The sequence below is a fragment of the Crinia signifera genome, chromosome 11 (assembly GCF_055691185.1).
Source record: "Crinia signifera chromosome 11, ASM5569118v1, whole genome shotgun sequence".
NCBI lineage: Eukaryota > Metazoa > Chordata > Amphibia > Anura > Myobatrachidae > Crinia > Crinia signifera.
The window spans coordinates 84228562-84243970 of record NC_139227.1 but is presented as its reverse complement, the minus strand read 5'-3'; the positions used below and the strand labels follow the sequence as shown (position 1 = coordinate 84243970).

The window sequence follows — 15409 nt, the reverse complement described above, 5'->3', positions numbered from 1 at the left end:
TTGAACTAGATACGATGAGCACGGAGCACATTGCACCATGTGTGGTAATCTTTAGACTGAAATACAGAACAAAGTAGCACTTTAGACACCTCCCTGGCCATATTACAACCCAGCAAATGATACAACAGGATGCGGTCAGTAGATCAACAATAAATAGGTCGACAGTCAATAGGTCGAGCACTATTGGTTGACCGGCCATATGTCGACACATAAAAAAGGTTGCTATACCTTAGGTTGACATGGTCAAAAAGTCGAACACATACAATAGGTCAACATAAAAAAGGTTGACATGAGTTTTTCAACCACCACTCCCCCCCCCCCCCCCTCTCTGCACCCTTGAGTGCAAAAAGTCATGTAAAACAACCCCTAGGGACTAATTCAGTCAATTATCAGTGGCATAGCCAAATTTCTAGTTATGCTACTATCAATAATCTAAGCAATTAACATTAAGGGGGTGATTCTAGTTCACCCACTCCATTGCGAATTCGCAATGGGGACAGATGTTAAAAATCTGCGCATGCGCATTATCGCTTATGCGCATATGATGGTCTTCACTGCGGCCGCCCTTGGAGACTTGGGGGGGGGGGGGGCATGCAGATGCATGAAATCTTGGGGTTCTGTACAATGATATCTCTGGGGCCCCCCACCTAATTCCAAATCCACACAATCCTTTTCTGCATGAGCTTTGCTTTCACCTGGCTGCTGCTGGCAGGTCACTTTCACAAAAGAACGCCGAGCACTACGAGCAGGCAGGTTGTTCGCAGAGCACAGAACAGATGACCCGCACATGTGCAGTGAAAAGTACAGGAGCCAGAGACTGGGGCCACAACCACAGCAGCGGGTACGGCTATGCGCCTGTGGCCCTAGGCCGTGCGCACACAGAGTAGACGTCTCTGAGCTCCGAGCGGCAGGGCGCACACACAGTAGACGGCAGTGGCACACTGAGTCAGACTCAGCCACACACAGATGGTGTACAGTAGATGGCCCTTGACCCACCTGTCGCCGGCCCTGTATGCTGGAGGCAAGCAGGCACATGCGAATGCCCTGCGTTTCCTGGGCATACCCATGAAAATGCTGGGTGTGCCCTGGAAAATGCTGGGCTTCCCCATGCGATTGACGGGGGCAGGCAGCTTGCATCACCAGATGTCAGCTGCCCGCCATGTTCTCAGAGCAGGGCGCCGCTAATCTAGGTCACCAGGGAGTGACATAGATTAGCGAGCGCTTTAGAATTTATGATTTATGATTTCCGCACCCCGCGCAAGCTTGTGAATGGATGTTTATGCAAAACATCCATTCGCAGGCCAGCAGGGAAAAATTGGCAACTAGCGGAGGCAGGCATTCGCACGTCCGGCGTTAGTTGGCTCGCAAAGTAGCAAAATACCGCTGCTTTGCGAATCAATCCGAATCAGGGACATTCAGCTAAAAACCATTATCCTTGTAAAATACATTCACAAAGCAAAAAGATCTCGGTATTTCCATTCATACAACTTACAGGTTTACAGTTCTTTTCATCAAAGTAATTGCAGAGTAATGTTATGACAGACGTGATGAACTGCTTCTGCTCCACCAGGCAGCTGTACATGGTACAGTTATCGTTTTTAGACCGAATCGTTTCTCCACCCTGAAAAAAAGATTATAGACAAAGACTGAACTAAATGGAGGCTCTGGGTTTTATTATTTTTAGTAGCTTGGACTTATTTCAAATGTTATAAAGTGTTATGCATACATTTGTTTACAGGAATCTGAGAACAGTTTATTTTCAGATGGGAGGTGGGAGTTCTATGTCACATGGGATTATGCTATGGGCAACCAATCAGAATCTACTTGTTATTTGTTTAGCACCTTCTAGATGATAACAGATAGTATCTGATTGGTTGGCCATAGCAACATCCCATCTGAAATAGAACTCCCATCGTAATCAATTTCCCCCTGTGTGTAGTATGATTATTAAATATATATATATATATATATATATATATATATATATATATATATATATATATATATATATATATATATATATATATATATATATGGTTGCAGAACATTATAAACATAAGTTCCCATTGTTTTCGCCTTCTTGTCTGGTAACGCATTTCACACATTTTAAAGTCTGCTTCCAGTGGGTCATTAAATAAGAATGGACATGATATAAAATAGTGAAACTTTTATTTTAGAACCACCCATCTTAATTAATGTTACTGTTTATGTTTTCAACCAATATACTATTCGGTTTAACTTTGGTTTAATATCCTGAATAAATCTTGATAGTAAAGGGGAAATTGAGAATCCAATTCATCCTGCTTTTATAAAAGAAATCCTTATTTTTGGTTGCTATGAGTATTCATTTTTGACATTTTCTCAGTAGAGTAAGAAAGTGACAAGTTAATTAAGTTCACACATATGCTTTGCTTATATGGTGTATTTATTTGCTTTAACCCCATGCTTGGCATATTTGAATGCACCAGGAGGCAGAGTACGCTGCCTGGTTTGGACACTTCAGTTCCCCTGCATATTGTATGTCCCCCCGTCCCCCCCCCCCCTGCTCCGCATGTGGGGGAGGGGTAAAATCATAACAGAAAAAACTTCGGCAACAGGGTAGGGTGGGGTGGGGGCACCCCCTGGTTATATATTGTATTAAATATCATTTTAATATACAATTAAAAATACTATTAAAACTTTACAATATCAATTTCTTGGAGGTTTTCTGGTGATACATTTACAGTTAAGTGGTTAATCATTTTTCCTTCTTTGGTATGCTGTATGCAGAGGGTACATTACTGCAAATTAGCCCGAAGTACCATGTGCAAGGCTGTCATGCGATAACATCCTGCTACTTTTCTTAATCAATTTGATTGACAGGAAGGCATTTGGGGGTGGTAACCGGATGTTTTTTAGGAATGTCAGGGAAAACGTAGCCTGTTTCTATCGCAGCCGCCGCTTAAGTCCTGGGCTATACACAGGCTACACACAGCAGTAAATTCATGTGATGGTGAGCAGCTTGCAAATGGATTTGCAGCTATTCGCAGGCCTGGGATATTTTCACAAGTCATGCTAAGCAATTTGTAGGCTGTCGCAGGGCAGGAATTACCTCTGGAAGGGCTCCAAAAGTGATCAGCAAAACGATCAGGTCTGAATTAGGCCTATACAGTAGCACCAGTAAAACAAGCAAATATAATCCCCACTACAGCACCATACACTGGCCAGTACCCAACCTCTCCAAAAACAATCTGTCACACATTTAATGCAATAAACTGTCTAAAAGATCATTTACACATAAGGAATAGAGAAAACACTTAATTTTAAATAGCAGGATATTTTATGTAAAATATGTTCAGTGCAATTACAATACATTCAATGGAAGAACCAAAGGCAATGGAGTTAGACTGTGCCAGGCTCCAGCTCTGAAGGGGGCACCAGGACCTGACCTCCTCCATTGCCTCTGGTGAGCTCCAGCCTCTGTGTCCCCTGTGTAATGCATATGAGAGCAGTAATGCGGTGCTTAGCAGCGTCACTCTATAATCTCAGTGGTTGGGTGGGGGCAGAGCTTGCTGGCAGTGTCAGGCATTGAACCCGTCTTCCAACAGCCCATCAGCCGCTAGTTCTTCTCCTCCCGTGGTCCTCAGTGGCTCATTCTGTCTTTGGAGTACAATGTCCGCACTCAGATGCTTCATCATCACTATAAGTGATGGGCAGCAGTTGCAGTGTTTAGGACACTGACTGTGTGTGTGTGTGTGTGTGTGTGTGTGTCATAGTTGCCTACCCTCCTGCATTCTGCAGGAGAATCCCTGAAATAGCAGCAATCTCCCTCTCTCCCTCATTAGTCTAGCAATCCTTCCTCATTTCATCTAGCCCACATTACACTGTTACATTTTTTGGGAAAAAAAGGAATGAGAGACAGATACATTTACATGGAATAATCAGCACCATTTCCCAGCACTTTACCAGGTATAGTAGCTCTTACTAACTGCTTTGGGGTCATCTGCATTTGGATATAAATAATTTTAAAATATTCCTCTCAGATGTAGCGGCACACTCTTCTAGGTGCCATGGTCACAATCTCTTTTCACAATCTTTCCATATATGTAACTAGACACATACTTTGGGTGGAGCATGACACGCCCCCTCAATGGGGCGTTGTGCAAAAATTGTGTGTGTATGTGTGTACTATGTATGGGGATATGTTTGTATGTATGTATGTATGTATGGGGGATATGTTTGTATGTATGTATGGGGGCTATGTTCATTTGCATTTGGAGCTGTGTGTACATACATAGGCTGACTGTAAATGAGACTTTCTGTAAACATATGATGCTATCTGTGAATATTGGGCTTTGTGTGCATATCATACTTTGTATGTGCAAATCTGGCTGTGTGTATATATGTGTGTGACTATATGTGTTCATGTGTGGCTGTGCGTATATTTTTATGTGCATACAGGTATATGGGTGTGTCTGCGTGTGTGTGCATATGTGGGTGTACGTGTATTTGTGTGTCTATGCATATGTGGGTGAGTGTGCCTATATATATGCATACGTGGCTGTATATGTATATGCATATGAGGCTGTATGTGTGCATATGTGGCTGTGTGTATGTGTGCTTATGTGGGTGTATGTTTATATTTGCGTGTCTGTGCATAGGTGGGTGCGTGTATATATATATATATATATATATATATATATATATATATGTGGCTGTATGTATATATGTGTGCATATGTGGCTGTATATACAGTATATGTGTGTGCATATGTGGCTGTATATACATTATATGTGTGTGCATATGTGGCTTTATGCATATGTGTGTGCATATGTGTCTGTATATACAGTATATGTGTGTGCATATGTAGCTGTATGTATATGTGTGTACATATGTGGCTGTATATACAGTATATGTGGCTGTATGTATATGTGTGTGCATATGTAGCTGTATATACAGTATATGTGTGTGCATATGTGGCTGTGTATGTAAATGTGGATATGAGGCTGTATGTGTGCATATGAGGCTTTATGCAGAGGCGGTACTACCATTTGTGCTGCAAGTGCAGTGCATCGGGGCCATTGAGGACAAAGGGAACCTCTACTGCCCCTTTTACCTTCTTTCTGTCACCCACTGTTTTTCCCTGTCACAATGTGCTTCCCCCGGCATTTCCCTGTCACCCTCTGCCTCTTCCTGTCATCCACTGTCATGTTGCACATTGTGAACTTGGGTTGGGGTGGAGGAGGGGGGCCCAGATTATATTTTTGCACCTGGGCTCATCACCAACAAGTTCCGCCAATGGCTGTATGTATGTGAGTGCGGGTACGTATATGTGTGTGTGTGTGTGTGGTGGGGGGGGGGCAGTCACCTCAAGGATGTAGGGGCGGGGCTGGTGTCCATGCCACAAAAGGGGTGGGGCTGGAGGCAGTGCTAACTACATTGCCTGTGAGTAGGGGTGTGGCAATTGCGCATCCCCACTGTGCAATGTCGGTATTGTGGCATTGCACAGCAGGGGGTGGGGCCACAATGCCCACCTTTCGGCAGGGACTGGGAGGTAACCCCGATTTTCTTGAGCCTCCCGGCCATTCTGGAAGGGTAGGAAAGTATTTTATGTGCCTTTGGCACACCTGTGTTTTCTCTGACACTACCAGCTTTTTTTCAGCACATCCCAGCGTTTTTCTTGCCACTCCCAAAAATGGCCAGTTTCCACCCACACACCCCCACTCCCTGTCAATAGTTGCAGGAGTTCATCACAGCCTTGCGCATATGTACTGCAAACCAAACAGGAGCGCAGTCTATCAATAATTGTAACTGAATCAGGCCCATGTGACTTTCATTCTGTTATTCTATAAAAACAAGTATTTAGGCTACATGGGTCATACCTTTATGAGATACTGTGCACCATCCTGATTTAGGACACAATGAGTCTGTTCACAAATTCCACAGCAGTCCTCTGGGCTCTCCTTCCATTCATAGCCCTGTAGTAAATACATTTACATAAGTTTAATGACATTACTTTTTTCCTCTCCAGAAAAATCACCAATAATACTAGTGAGGACAGGGCAGGTATATGACCGTGTGATGAGATGATGGACTTACCAGTAGACAATCTGCATGACAGGGCAATTGAATGCAATTTATCTCTACCCCTGTAGTGCTGGTTGCATTCTCTAAGCATTCACAGCTCTGGCAGTTACTGATGTAGACTGGCGCTCCAGGCTGCAGAAAGACAATATCAGCATTTACCTTCTTTACATTTGGTTATTCGCAAAAAAATATATTGCTAATTTTATATTTTGCATTCATTCTTAAATACATTATTTATACTGTAGCTTTTTACCCAGGGGCGGATCCAGGATAAAATGACAGGGGGGGCACCATGATAAAAGAGGGTTTAGGTGGTGGGGGGGGCGGTGTTAGTGGTGCCAGTGTACATGCTAAGAGAGCAGCAGAGAGAGGGTGGGAATGGGATTAAAAATAGGCCCTGGCATTTAAAGTACGCAGGCCCACCATGGCGACAAAAGTGAAGGATGTAGTTTTGCGCGCGCCTAAGGCGCGCTCTGGAAAATGTGGTGTGGCTACTCAACAGGGGGCATGTCCTTGAGTGTAGTGTACAACACCATATACAACTTCTACACATTATGCAACAAAATACTAAACCCCATTATACTTGCCCCTTACACATGATGCCAAATGGAATGAGCCAAAATTTACATAATGCCACACGGATTGAGTCAAATAATGCCACATGGATTGTGTCAAAATTCACATCAAGCCACACGGATTGAGCCAAAATTCACATAATGCCACATGGATTGAGTCAAAATTCACATAATGCCACACGGATTGAGCCAAAATTCACATAATGCCACACGGATTGAGCCAAAATTCACATAATGCCACACGGATTGAGCCAAAATTCACATAATGCCACACGTATTGAGCCAAAATTCAAATAATGCCACACCGATTGTGACAAAATTCACATAATGCCACACGGATTGAGCCAAAATTCACATAATGCCACACGGATTGAGCCAGAATTCACATAATGCCACACAGATTAAGCCAAAATTCACAATACGTTTCATAAACAGGAACATTGTCCACCAAAGGCGCGCATTAAACATTTACACCATAATGTCCATTACACTTTACGTTACACGCCATTATATTCATTATGTATTATGTCAAACCCCATAATGCCTATTAAAAATTATGCTACATAAGTGCTGCTTATCTACATGCTCATTGCCAAGGGTTCCATGCTCATAGCCAGAGGTTCCATGCTCATTGCCATGTGGGATTACATGCTCATTGCCAAGGGGAATACATGCTCGCGGTAAATGGGGGACAGCCGCCAGGCAGAAGTGATAGCCACTGACAGTGGCAGAGCCTGGCTGTATTCAGAGCACTGCAGGTCCAGGCTATTTGAAATAATACCCCTTTCACACCCAGGTTGGCCCCTTTTACACCAGCCTAGTCCCTGCATTTTCTTGTGTGATGGGGAGAGAAAACCACCCCTCCCCCCCCTTTAACCAGTTATCTTATTTAACCGGCTATATCTTCGGAACCAACTGATCCATTTACATGAGACAAGTATCATATTGAAGAACTTTTGAGTGGGCTTTGAATGATTTTGGTCCAGTGAAACTGGAACGTTTGGTTCCAGAGTAATCTGCCCTCAAAGAACATGAACAGCCATGAAATTACATTTCAAAAATAAAAAAATTAGTTTACACGTAATATCTCTGGAACCGATTGACCAATATAGACCATCCTGGTATCATATTGAAGGCCAAGCGATTTGGAATTGAATGAAATCAACCACAAGCTTCTGTGATGCCAGGGGGGGAACTGGCAGCCGTCGGAACCGGGTGGGGGTCCTATGGGGAAAAAACATTACAGCTTTGCAAGGCGATATCTCTGGTTCCCGGGGGGCTAGAGACACGGGGCTGGGCTCGTTGGAAAGCCCTGGTCCTTAGCTACAAAATGAAATGACAGGGGGGGCACGTGCCCGGGTGCCCCCCCCTGAATCCGCCACTGTTTTTACCTAATTGTACTATGTAGAGAAATTTGAGGGAATACTGTATTTTGTTACAGTAGGATTCGAGTCAAGAAGAATTACTCCATAAATCTACAGTTAACATCTAATGATTGTGTCACAAATGGTTAACATAAATTATTACTACAGTACTTATTTGTTCCATGTTTTCTCACTGCACTTATTTTTTAAATGTGTTGTCCGTTACGGGCTCCTCCCTCAATTCAGGCTCAAGCGAGAGATGAGGCACCTTTCAAAATTTCTCAAGACTAGACTATGGGCTGTATTCAATGCCCCCAGAGAGGGGGTTTGTGCAGCAGGGATGGCTTGTTTTCAGCACTGAAAACAAGCCATCCTCACCATCTAACCCCCTCGCTGGCTGCTCACTGTACTCAATGTTCCGGGAAATCATAGCCATCAGAGGACTGCGAGGATTCCCTGGAACGGCGAAGTTCGCCACAAATGCAGCGAGCCCGCTGCATTTTGTCATGAGCCCGGCCGTTTTGACAGCCACACTCGCCGTTTCCACCTCATTAAAAAGAACCAGCGAGGTGGAAACGACAAGTGAAGGGGATGTCGTTGAATACTCTGATGGCGGCCTATCGGCACTGCACTCAGTATAGCTCGCCGTCAGGGGCTCGCCGGCACCATTGAATATACCCCTATGTATTTAAGTATGGTAGAACCTTTTGTGAGTTTCTAGAGATCAGAGCTGAGAGTCCTTACTCTTTTATACAAGGTTAGGGTTATCCGCCTCTTTGTACTGTATGATATCAACTGTTGCATTTTCCCTTTAGAACTATGGGGCATATTTATTAAGCCTGGCTATGTGATAAAGTGATAAAGTGAAGGCAACATTGAATCAGCTCCTAACTGCCAAGTTAATGCTGGGTTTGAAAAAATGGTAGTTGAGAGCTGATTAGCTGGTGCATTATCACCAGCCAGGCTTAATAAATATGCCCCATATATGACCAAAAGCACAATCTCAGGCTTTCTATAATACTACTGAATTGACATGAAGCCAATACAGGACTGAATAAACGATTAGGTTCTACTTTTATTTATCATCTACCTGGGATAATAATTTCCATTACTCCATCTATCTCTGGTAGTCGAGAGACTGCAGAGCTCATAAAAATGTGTTGGTTCCAGCAGAGACTATTGATGTGTACATAAATGTAGAAATAGACTGCAGCACAGTCTACTTCTACTATCTCGGAATAAAGCAATGCTGCTTATTACTAGAGATGATCGCCAGGGCCAAAGATTTGGATTTGGATTCATTGCCGGGATTTGGATTTGGATTTGTCAAACAGCGGTAAAAGGCATTGGATTTGGATTTTTTTTTTTAAATGGTCAAAAAACGCCCAAATCACGTAATTTTTACCTCAATAATATTAATTTCCAGCCCTTTCCAGACAATTTTGACCACATTACAGCTCACAATGTTGTTTTCAATAAATTTAGGCCAAGGTCTGCAGCAAGTTGGCTGGTTATTAACACACGGAACTTCTAACAGTATCAGTATGATGTATTGGGGTACAGTACACAGTATACACAAACAATAATAATTTTGTTTTTAAATGCGCAGCTAATAGCTGTGTGAAGGCCGAACAATCACACATGCACCTTCTGACAGTATACTATGGGTGCAGTACACATAAAGAATGAATAAAGAAGAGAAAAATTGAGTTGGATTTTTTTACTTTTTATTATTTTTAATGCGCAGCTTGTATAATGGTGCGTGGACATAAAACAATCACACAAGGAACTTGTGGTGTATACTATTGGGGTGCACACGGAACTTGTTCTGCTTCTGACAGTAGTATATGGTGTATTGGATTGCAGTGAAGCACACCACAGTGACCACACATCACAATGAAAAAAAAATTAACAATGAAAAGCTGGCTGACAGCCTGCCTGACACACGACCAGTACAAACAATTACTACAATATAATTAAGTATATTATATATATAATATAAAAGCTGACTGATAGCCTGCCTGTGTACTACTGTACCCCAATACACTGACAGCCTGCCTAACACACGACCAGTACAATTACTTTACTACAATATAATTACTGTATTTGCTGGCGTATAAGACTACTTTTTTTTCCCTGAAAAACATGCCTCCAAGTGGGAGGGTCGTCTTATACGCCAGGTGCACTTATATAACAAACTCTATATTTTGAGTGGAAATGTTGGGGGGTTGTCTTATACGCCCAGTCCTCTTATACGCCGGCAAATACAGTAAGTATATATATATATATATATATATATATATATATATGAACTAATATATAACCCAGCACACAAACCTCTCTGCAGTCTGCACAGCACAAACCCTTCTGCACTGCACAAACCCCTCTGCAGTCTGCACTGAACAACACTCCTCTGTCTGCACTGCACAGCACCCTCTGCTGTCTGCACAACACCCCTCTGCACACTAATAAATGATTGATGACAAGTGATTGATGACAAGTTCAACTTCAACACCCAAGTGCACAATGCCCAGACCGGCCACGAGCAGAGCTGTGCGCAGCTGGAAGCGTGACTGTGAAATGGCGCCTAATTCTCGGGCCGTCAAGCTTTTATAGACTCGCCGTCTCGCGAGAATCCGATGCCAGATTTCTGCGTTCTGCCATGCTCGGGTTTCCAACAATGTCGGAAAATCACGAGCGCGGCTCGCGGGCAGTCGGGCCGGCTGTGTTCAGAGCCGTTCGGATTCCCGAGAATCTGGACCGCTCATCTCTACTTATTACAGTATGGCCCAGCTCCCCACTCCCCCTAACAATCCCTCCCTCCCTGCCAGCAGATGCCGGCACTCCACCACCGGGTCGAATCAATATTAGCAGCCGCCAGATCTCGCTAACCTATTTTTGTATGATGTTGAGTGAGGAAAATGTTGAAATGTCTTACGAATCTAGGTAACTGCTCAAACTACATCAGATCAAGAAAATAAAGAGGATGCTGAGAAATTTTAATCAAGTATTGGTGGAAATATCTGTCGAACACTTGTGGCGCCATATAGATAAACAATATTATTATTAATAATAATAATATTATAAAGTGTGCTTTTAAATCACTGATGCTCTATTAATTTAAACTGTATTTTCATTTTAATTAAAGAGCCAATGCATTAATATTGATAAATGGGTACATCGATAAGGGGAAGGCACTGAAATAGTAAGGAATGCCAATTGGCTGCATTGATTAAAAGCTTACCAAGTATTCTGCTTTTCCATACACACAGACTTGCTTAGGAACTGAAAGAGAACATGGCAAACATTTACATGTGTTTTGTATGCTATTCACAATGTCTTGTCTTATTTTACACTTGTGGGCAGATGTACTATGCCTTGAAGAGTTATAAAGAAGAAAGAGATAAACTATGATGACGTCACTGTAGTGCGCCACCAGCCCACGTGTGGAGGTCGGTCACTTAGCAACACAATATAAACAATAGTGATATTTTAGAGAAGTTAAAAATAAGATTAAAAACAATAACCGCAACAAGTTGGATCATCAATAAACTTGCTATTTCACTACGAAAGAAAGCCTCTTGAATGCCGATTCCTACCTACGTACTGATATTTATTCAAATTGACTATATTATGGAGGAAGCTGTTCATATTGCTCATATTGACATAGGTGACAAAACATGTTGCATCTGAACTTACCACACGTACAGTATATACAGGACAGCAATATCCCTCTGGAATGTGGTGAACAGCTTCGTAGCCAAGTTGGCATTTGGATGAATTGAATATACACAGGCTGGTGTCACACTCTGCATAGACATGAAAATCAAGAGATTGCTCAAAAACTATACTTTATATGGTGGACAAGATTCAAACTGCAAGCATGTAAAGGTTCTATGTGTACAGTTCTGCAGTTCTAGTTTAACACAACTAACATCCGAGAAATAACAGAACTAAAGGGCTAACTAATTTATGGACATTGTGTACAAGAGCTAATGGCAGCAGAACGTGATCAAGTTGCTGAGAAATAAATGAATTTTCATTTAAACAGATGTCTGATCCCAGGCCAAGCTGCAGTCATCTGCTCAGAGGGAAAAGGAAACTGTAGGTACTTATGTAGTAACTGGGCTGCCGATTTTGAAATCGGGTCCATCGCATCGCACCCGACCATATCGCATGCGATGCAATGCGATGGACCCGATTTTTCCATAGGATTCAATGTTAAAATGGACTGAGTCCATTTCAACATGGAATTCAATGGGAAAAGGGGTCCTTTTCATACCCCTACTATCCAAGTGGGCATGGAGTTGGATATAAACCTTGGATATAAGCCCGAAGCGTGGCGAGCGTAGCGAGCCCCGCGAGGGGACACAGAATACCGTCCCCTCGCGGGGCTCGCTTCGCTCGCCACGCTTCGGGCTCGGTGGCTCGCTACGCTTGCCACAGGTTTATATCCAACTCCATGCCCACTTGGATAGTAGGGGTATGAAAAGGACCCCTTTTTCCCATTGAATTCCATGTTAAAATGGACTCAGTCCATTTTAACATTGAATCCTATAGAAAAATCGGGTCATCGCATCGCATCGCATCGCATGCGATATGGTCGTATGCGATGCGATGCGATATCGCATCGCATCTGATTGTATGCCTTAACTTAAGGCATACAATCAAAAAATCGGCAGCCCAGATACTACATAAGTACCAAACTGTAAATTGTCTTTAACTTAAATGCATTGATCAATCCATAAAATAAAACCCTATTTTTAATTTATGTATGTATGTACTTGTATGTATTAAGGTGAGTGTGATTACTATGGTGAGTATGGTGGCATCTATATAGATGTTATACAATGAACTCTGTGACATTCTGTGTTTAGCAATAATCCATATATTAAAATGTATACATTTATTTTGTTCAGACAGGTTTTAAAAACAATTATTGACAATAAAAGTATAAATTAAGAGATTATATATAATCATATAAAAGAGATAGCAGATACCTCCCAACAGTCCTGAAAACCGCGGGAATGTCCCGGTTTTCAGGGACATTCCCGCGTCCCTCCCCCAGCCGGCAGTGTCTCGCGGCGAGGGGGGGATGTTGGGAGTCCCCTCTGTCAACTGGTGAGCAGCGGGGAATAAATGCTGTGCGCATGCGCACAGCGTCTATGCCTGCAGACAGGGGGCTGGGGGCATGGCTAGAGGCATGGCTAGAGGCTCACAGAGCCTCTGGGTCATGCCCCCATAGTGTCAAAACAGGGGCGTGGCCTCGTGGGTGAGCCGTGAGTATATGCCACACCCTGAAATTAGGCCACACCCCTGAAACGGCGTGCAGTCCCCTGTCCCTCCTCCGGCTCCCAAGCTCCTTGGGAGGTATGATAGTATGTATAAACATAAATACTAAAATCCTTCTAGGCAGAGTGGCAAAGAAAAAGCCAAATCTGAGACTGGTCAATAAAAGGAAAAGATGATCTAGACAGACGAATCGAAGCTTGAGGTGTTTGGATTACACAGAAAAACTGGAAGAGTGTTTAACACCATCTGTCAAGTATGGTGGAGGTAATGATATGGTCTGGAGCTGCTTTGGTGCTGGTAAAGTGGGAGATTTGTACAAGGAAAAAAGGGATTTTGAATAAGGAAGGCTATCATTCCATTTTGAAATGCCATGCGGACAGTGCTTGATCGGAGCCAATTTCCTCCTCCATCAGGACAATGACCAAAAGCACACCTCAAATTTATGCAAAGTGTTGAAGTGAAATAATAAAGAATTCTCACCTGTAGACTTTCTAAACAATTGTGTAAAAATTACACCATTATTATTTACAATGCTCGCATCACTGAATGCTAAAGTAAATCTAATGGAAGTAGCCAGGGAGTTGATATGGTCTATGAAGTCAGTCAGGAGCTTGATCGGTCCCAATCAAAAATAATGAATCTACCTTATATACCGATTATATAAAAAATAAACTCTTAGCCATAATGTATTGTGGTTCGTATATGTGCATATAGAGATTAGCATAAGAAGTGGCTATATTGGAACCCATAGCAGTCCCTTGTAACTGCAAATAAAAATAATTATCAACTACAAAATAATTATTTATATTAAAAGTCCATAAAAATGTAAAATGTTTTCACATCAATTTTCAAAGGTTCTTCACAATTGCTTGAGCCAGTTCACAGCTTACCTAACGCATTTTGTCTCATAGAGATCTCATCAGGGGTAACACTTGAGTTAATACAATATGTGATATCTATTTGACTTTTAAAGATGAGGGGACTTGACGTCCAATAGATGAAAAAAATCAACAGAGTCTAAAAAAAATGGCCTTATGATAGAGATTATAGATCTTTTACATTTCAAGTATCCAAAACTTCAATAGTAAGGAAGTGGGAAGATTAAGTTCACAACAAGGTACAGTAAGTACTGTGACACCTCCAATGTATTAAAACTCTGGAAAGACACCACAGGAAAGTGTGCATGACCTTGGAAGTGTCACAGTACTTACCTTGTTGTGAACTTAATTTTTTACATTCTTTTACACTCTACATTTTTATGGACTTTTTAATAATAAAAACATGGGAGCTATTTTATTGTGGATTATTATACAGACCTTTAGAGGTTACCAGCGGTGACCAATCTATGGACACCACTCCTTCTTTGTTGTATATCTCTACGATCCTTGCCAAAAAGGGATTTGGAGGATAGTGGGTGACCTACAGTACATATTTCATTTGATATATTTTGTATTTTTCGCTCCATAAAAGATGCACTTTTCCCCCCCAAAAAAGTGGGCGGAAAAGTGTGTGCGTCTTATGGAGCGAATACTACAAAAAAGAGTGCACATTGGGGACCTTAATGATACCATGGAGAAGCCTGCAGCCAGATCAGAAAGCAGGGACTGCATGGAAGGAGAGCGGGTCCAGGCAGGAAAATTACAATTCAATGGTGGCAGCATGGAGAAGCGGATCCCGGCCAAGAAGGAGGAGATTGTACAGAGGACGAGGGAAGGCTGCAAGCAAGGAGTGAGTGCTGTTGCTGGCTGTGTTATCGCCGCGCTGATTGGAGAAGAGTTTAAAGTAGGCAGAATTTCCTAATAGCGGGGACAGCAGTGTAATGGATGGTAGGTAGAAAGCACTCAAGTTACAGTATGTGTGCGTCCTACTGATATGACCATATGGAGGTCTAATTTGAATGTGTAGGGAGCTGCGGTATATCGGGTGGGTCCTAAACACCCTATGTAGTACAGTATAGAAAAGGGATTGAATATACTGCGCTCACCTGTGGTGTGTGTGAGACTAGCAGTCTGGAGACAAATTAATGAATAATTAAAGATGGAGAGATGGTGTAAAAGTTAAAGGGAATTTTTATTTGTCACAATAAGGTTATGTTGCAGTGGGAGAATGTAT

At 42.4% G+C, this 15409-nt stretch overlaps 1 protein-coding gene across 1 annotated transcript in view; it reads right to left on the bottom strand.

Moving 5' to 3' along the window:
* Positions 1-5861: 5861 nt before the first annotated feature.
* The window catches only part of LOC146045082 (mucin-5AC-like), a 110624-nt gene continuing 101076 nt past the window's right edge, over positions 5862-15409 (bottom strand). Inside the window, exons 21-24 of the mRNA XM_083163766.1 lie at positions 11705-11814; positions 11250-11290; positions 6079-6198; positions 5862-5957 (exon numbers count right to left, since the gene is read on the bottom strand). Of these exons, the coding sequence (XP_083019892.1) occupies positions 6150-6198; positions 11250-11290; positions 11705-11814 (200 nt within the window). The 3' untranslated portion in view covers positions 5862-5957; positions 6079-6149. The remainder of the gene's footprint in view (positions 5958-6078; positions 6199-11249; positions 11291-11704; positions 11815-15409) is intronic.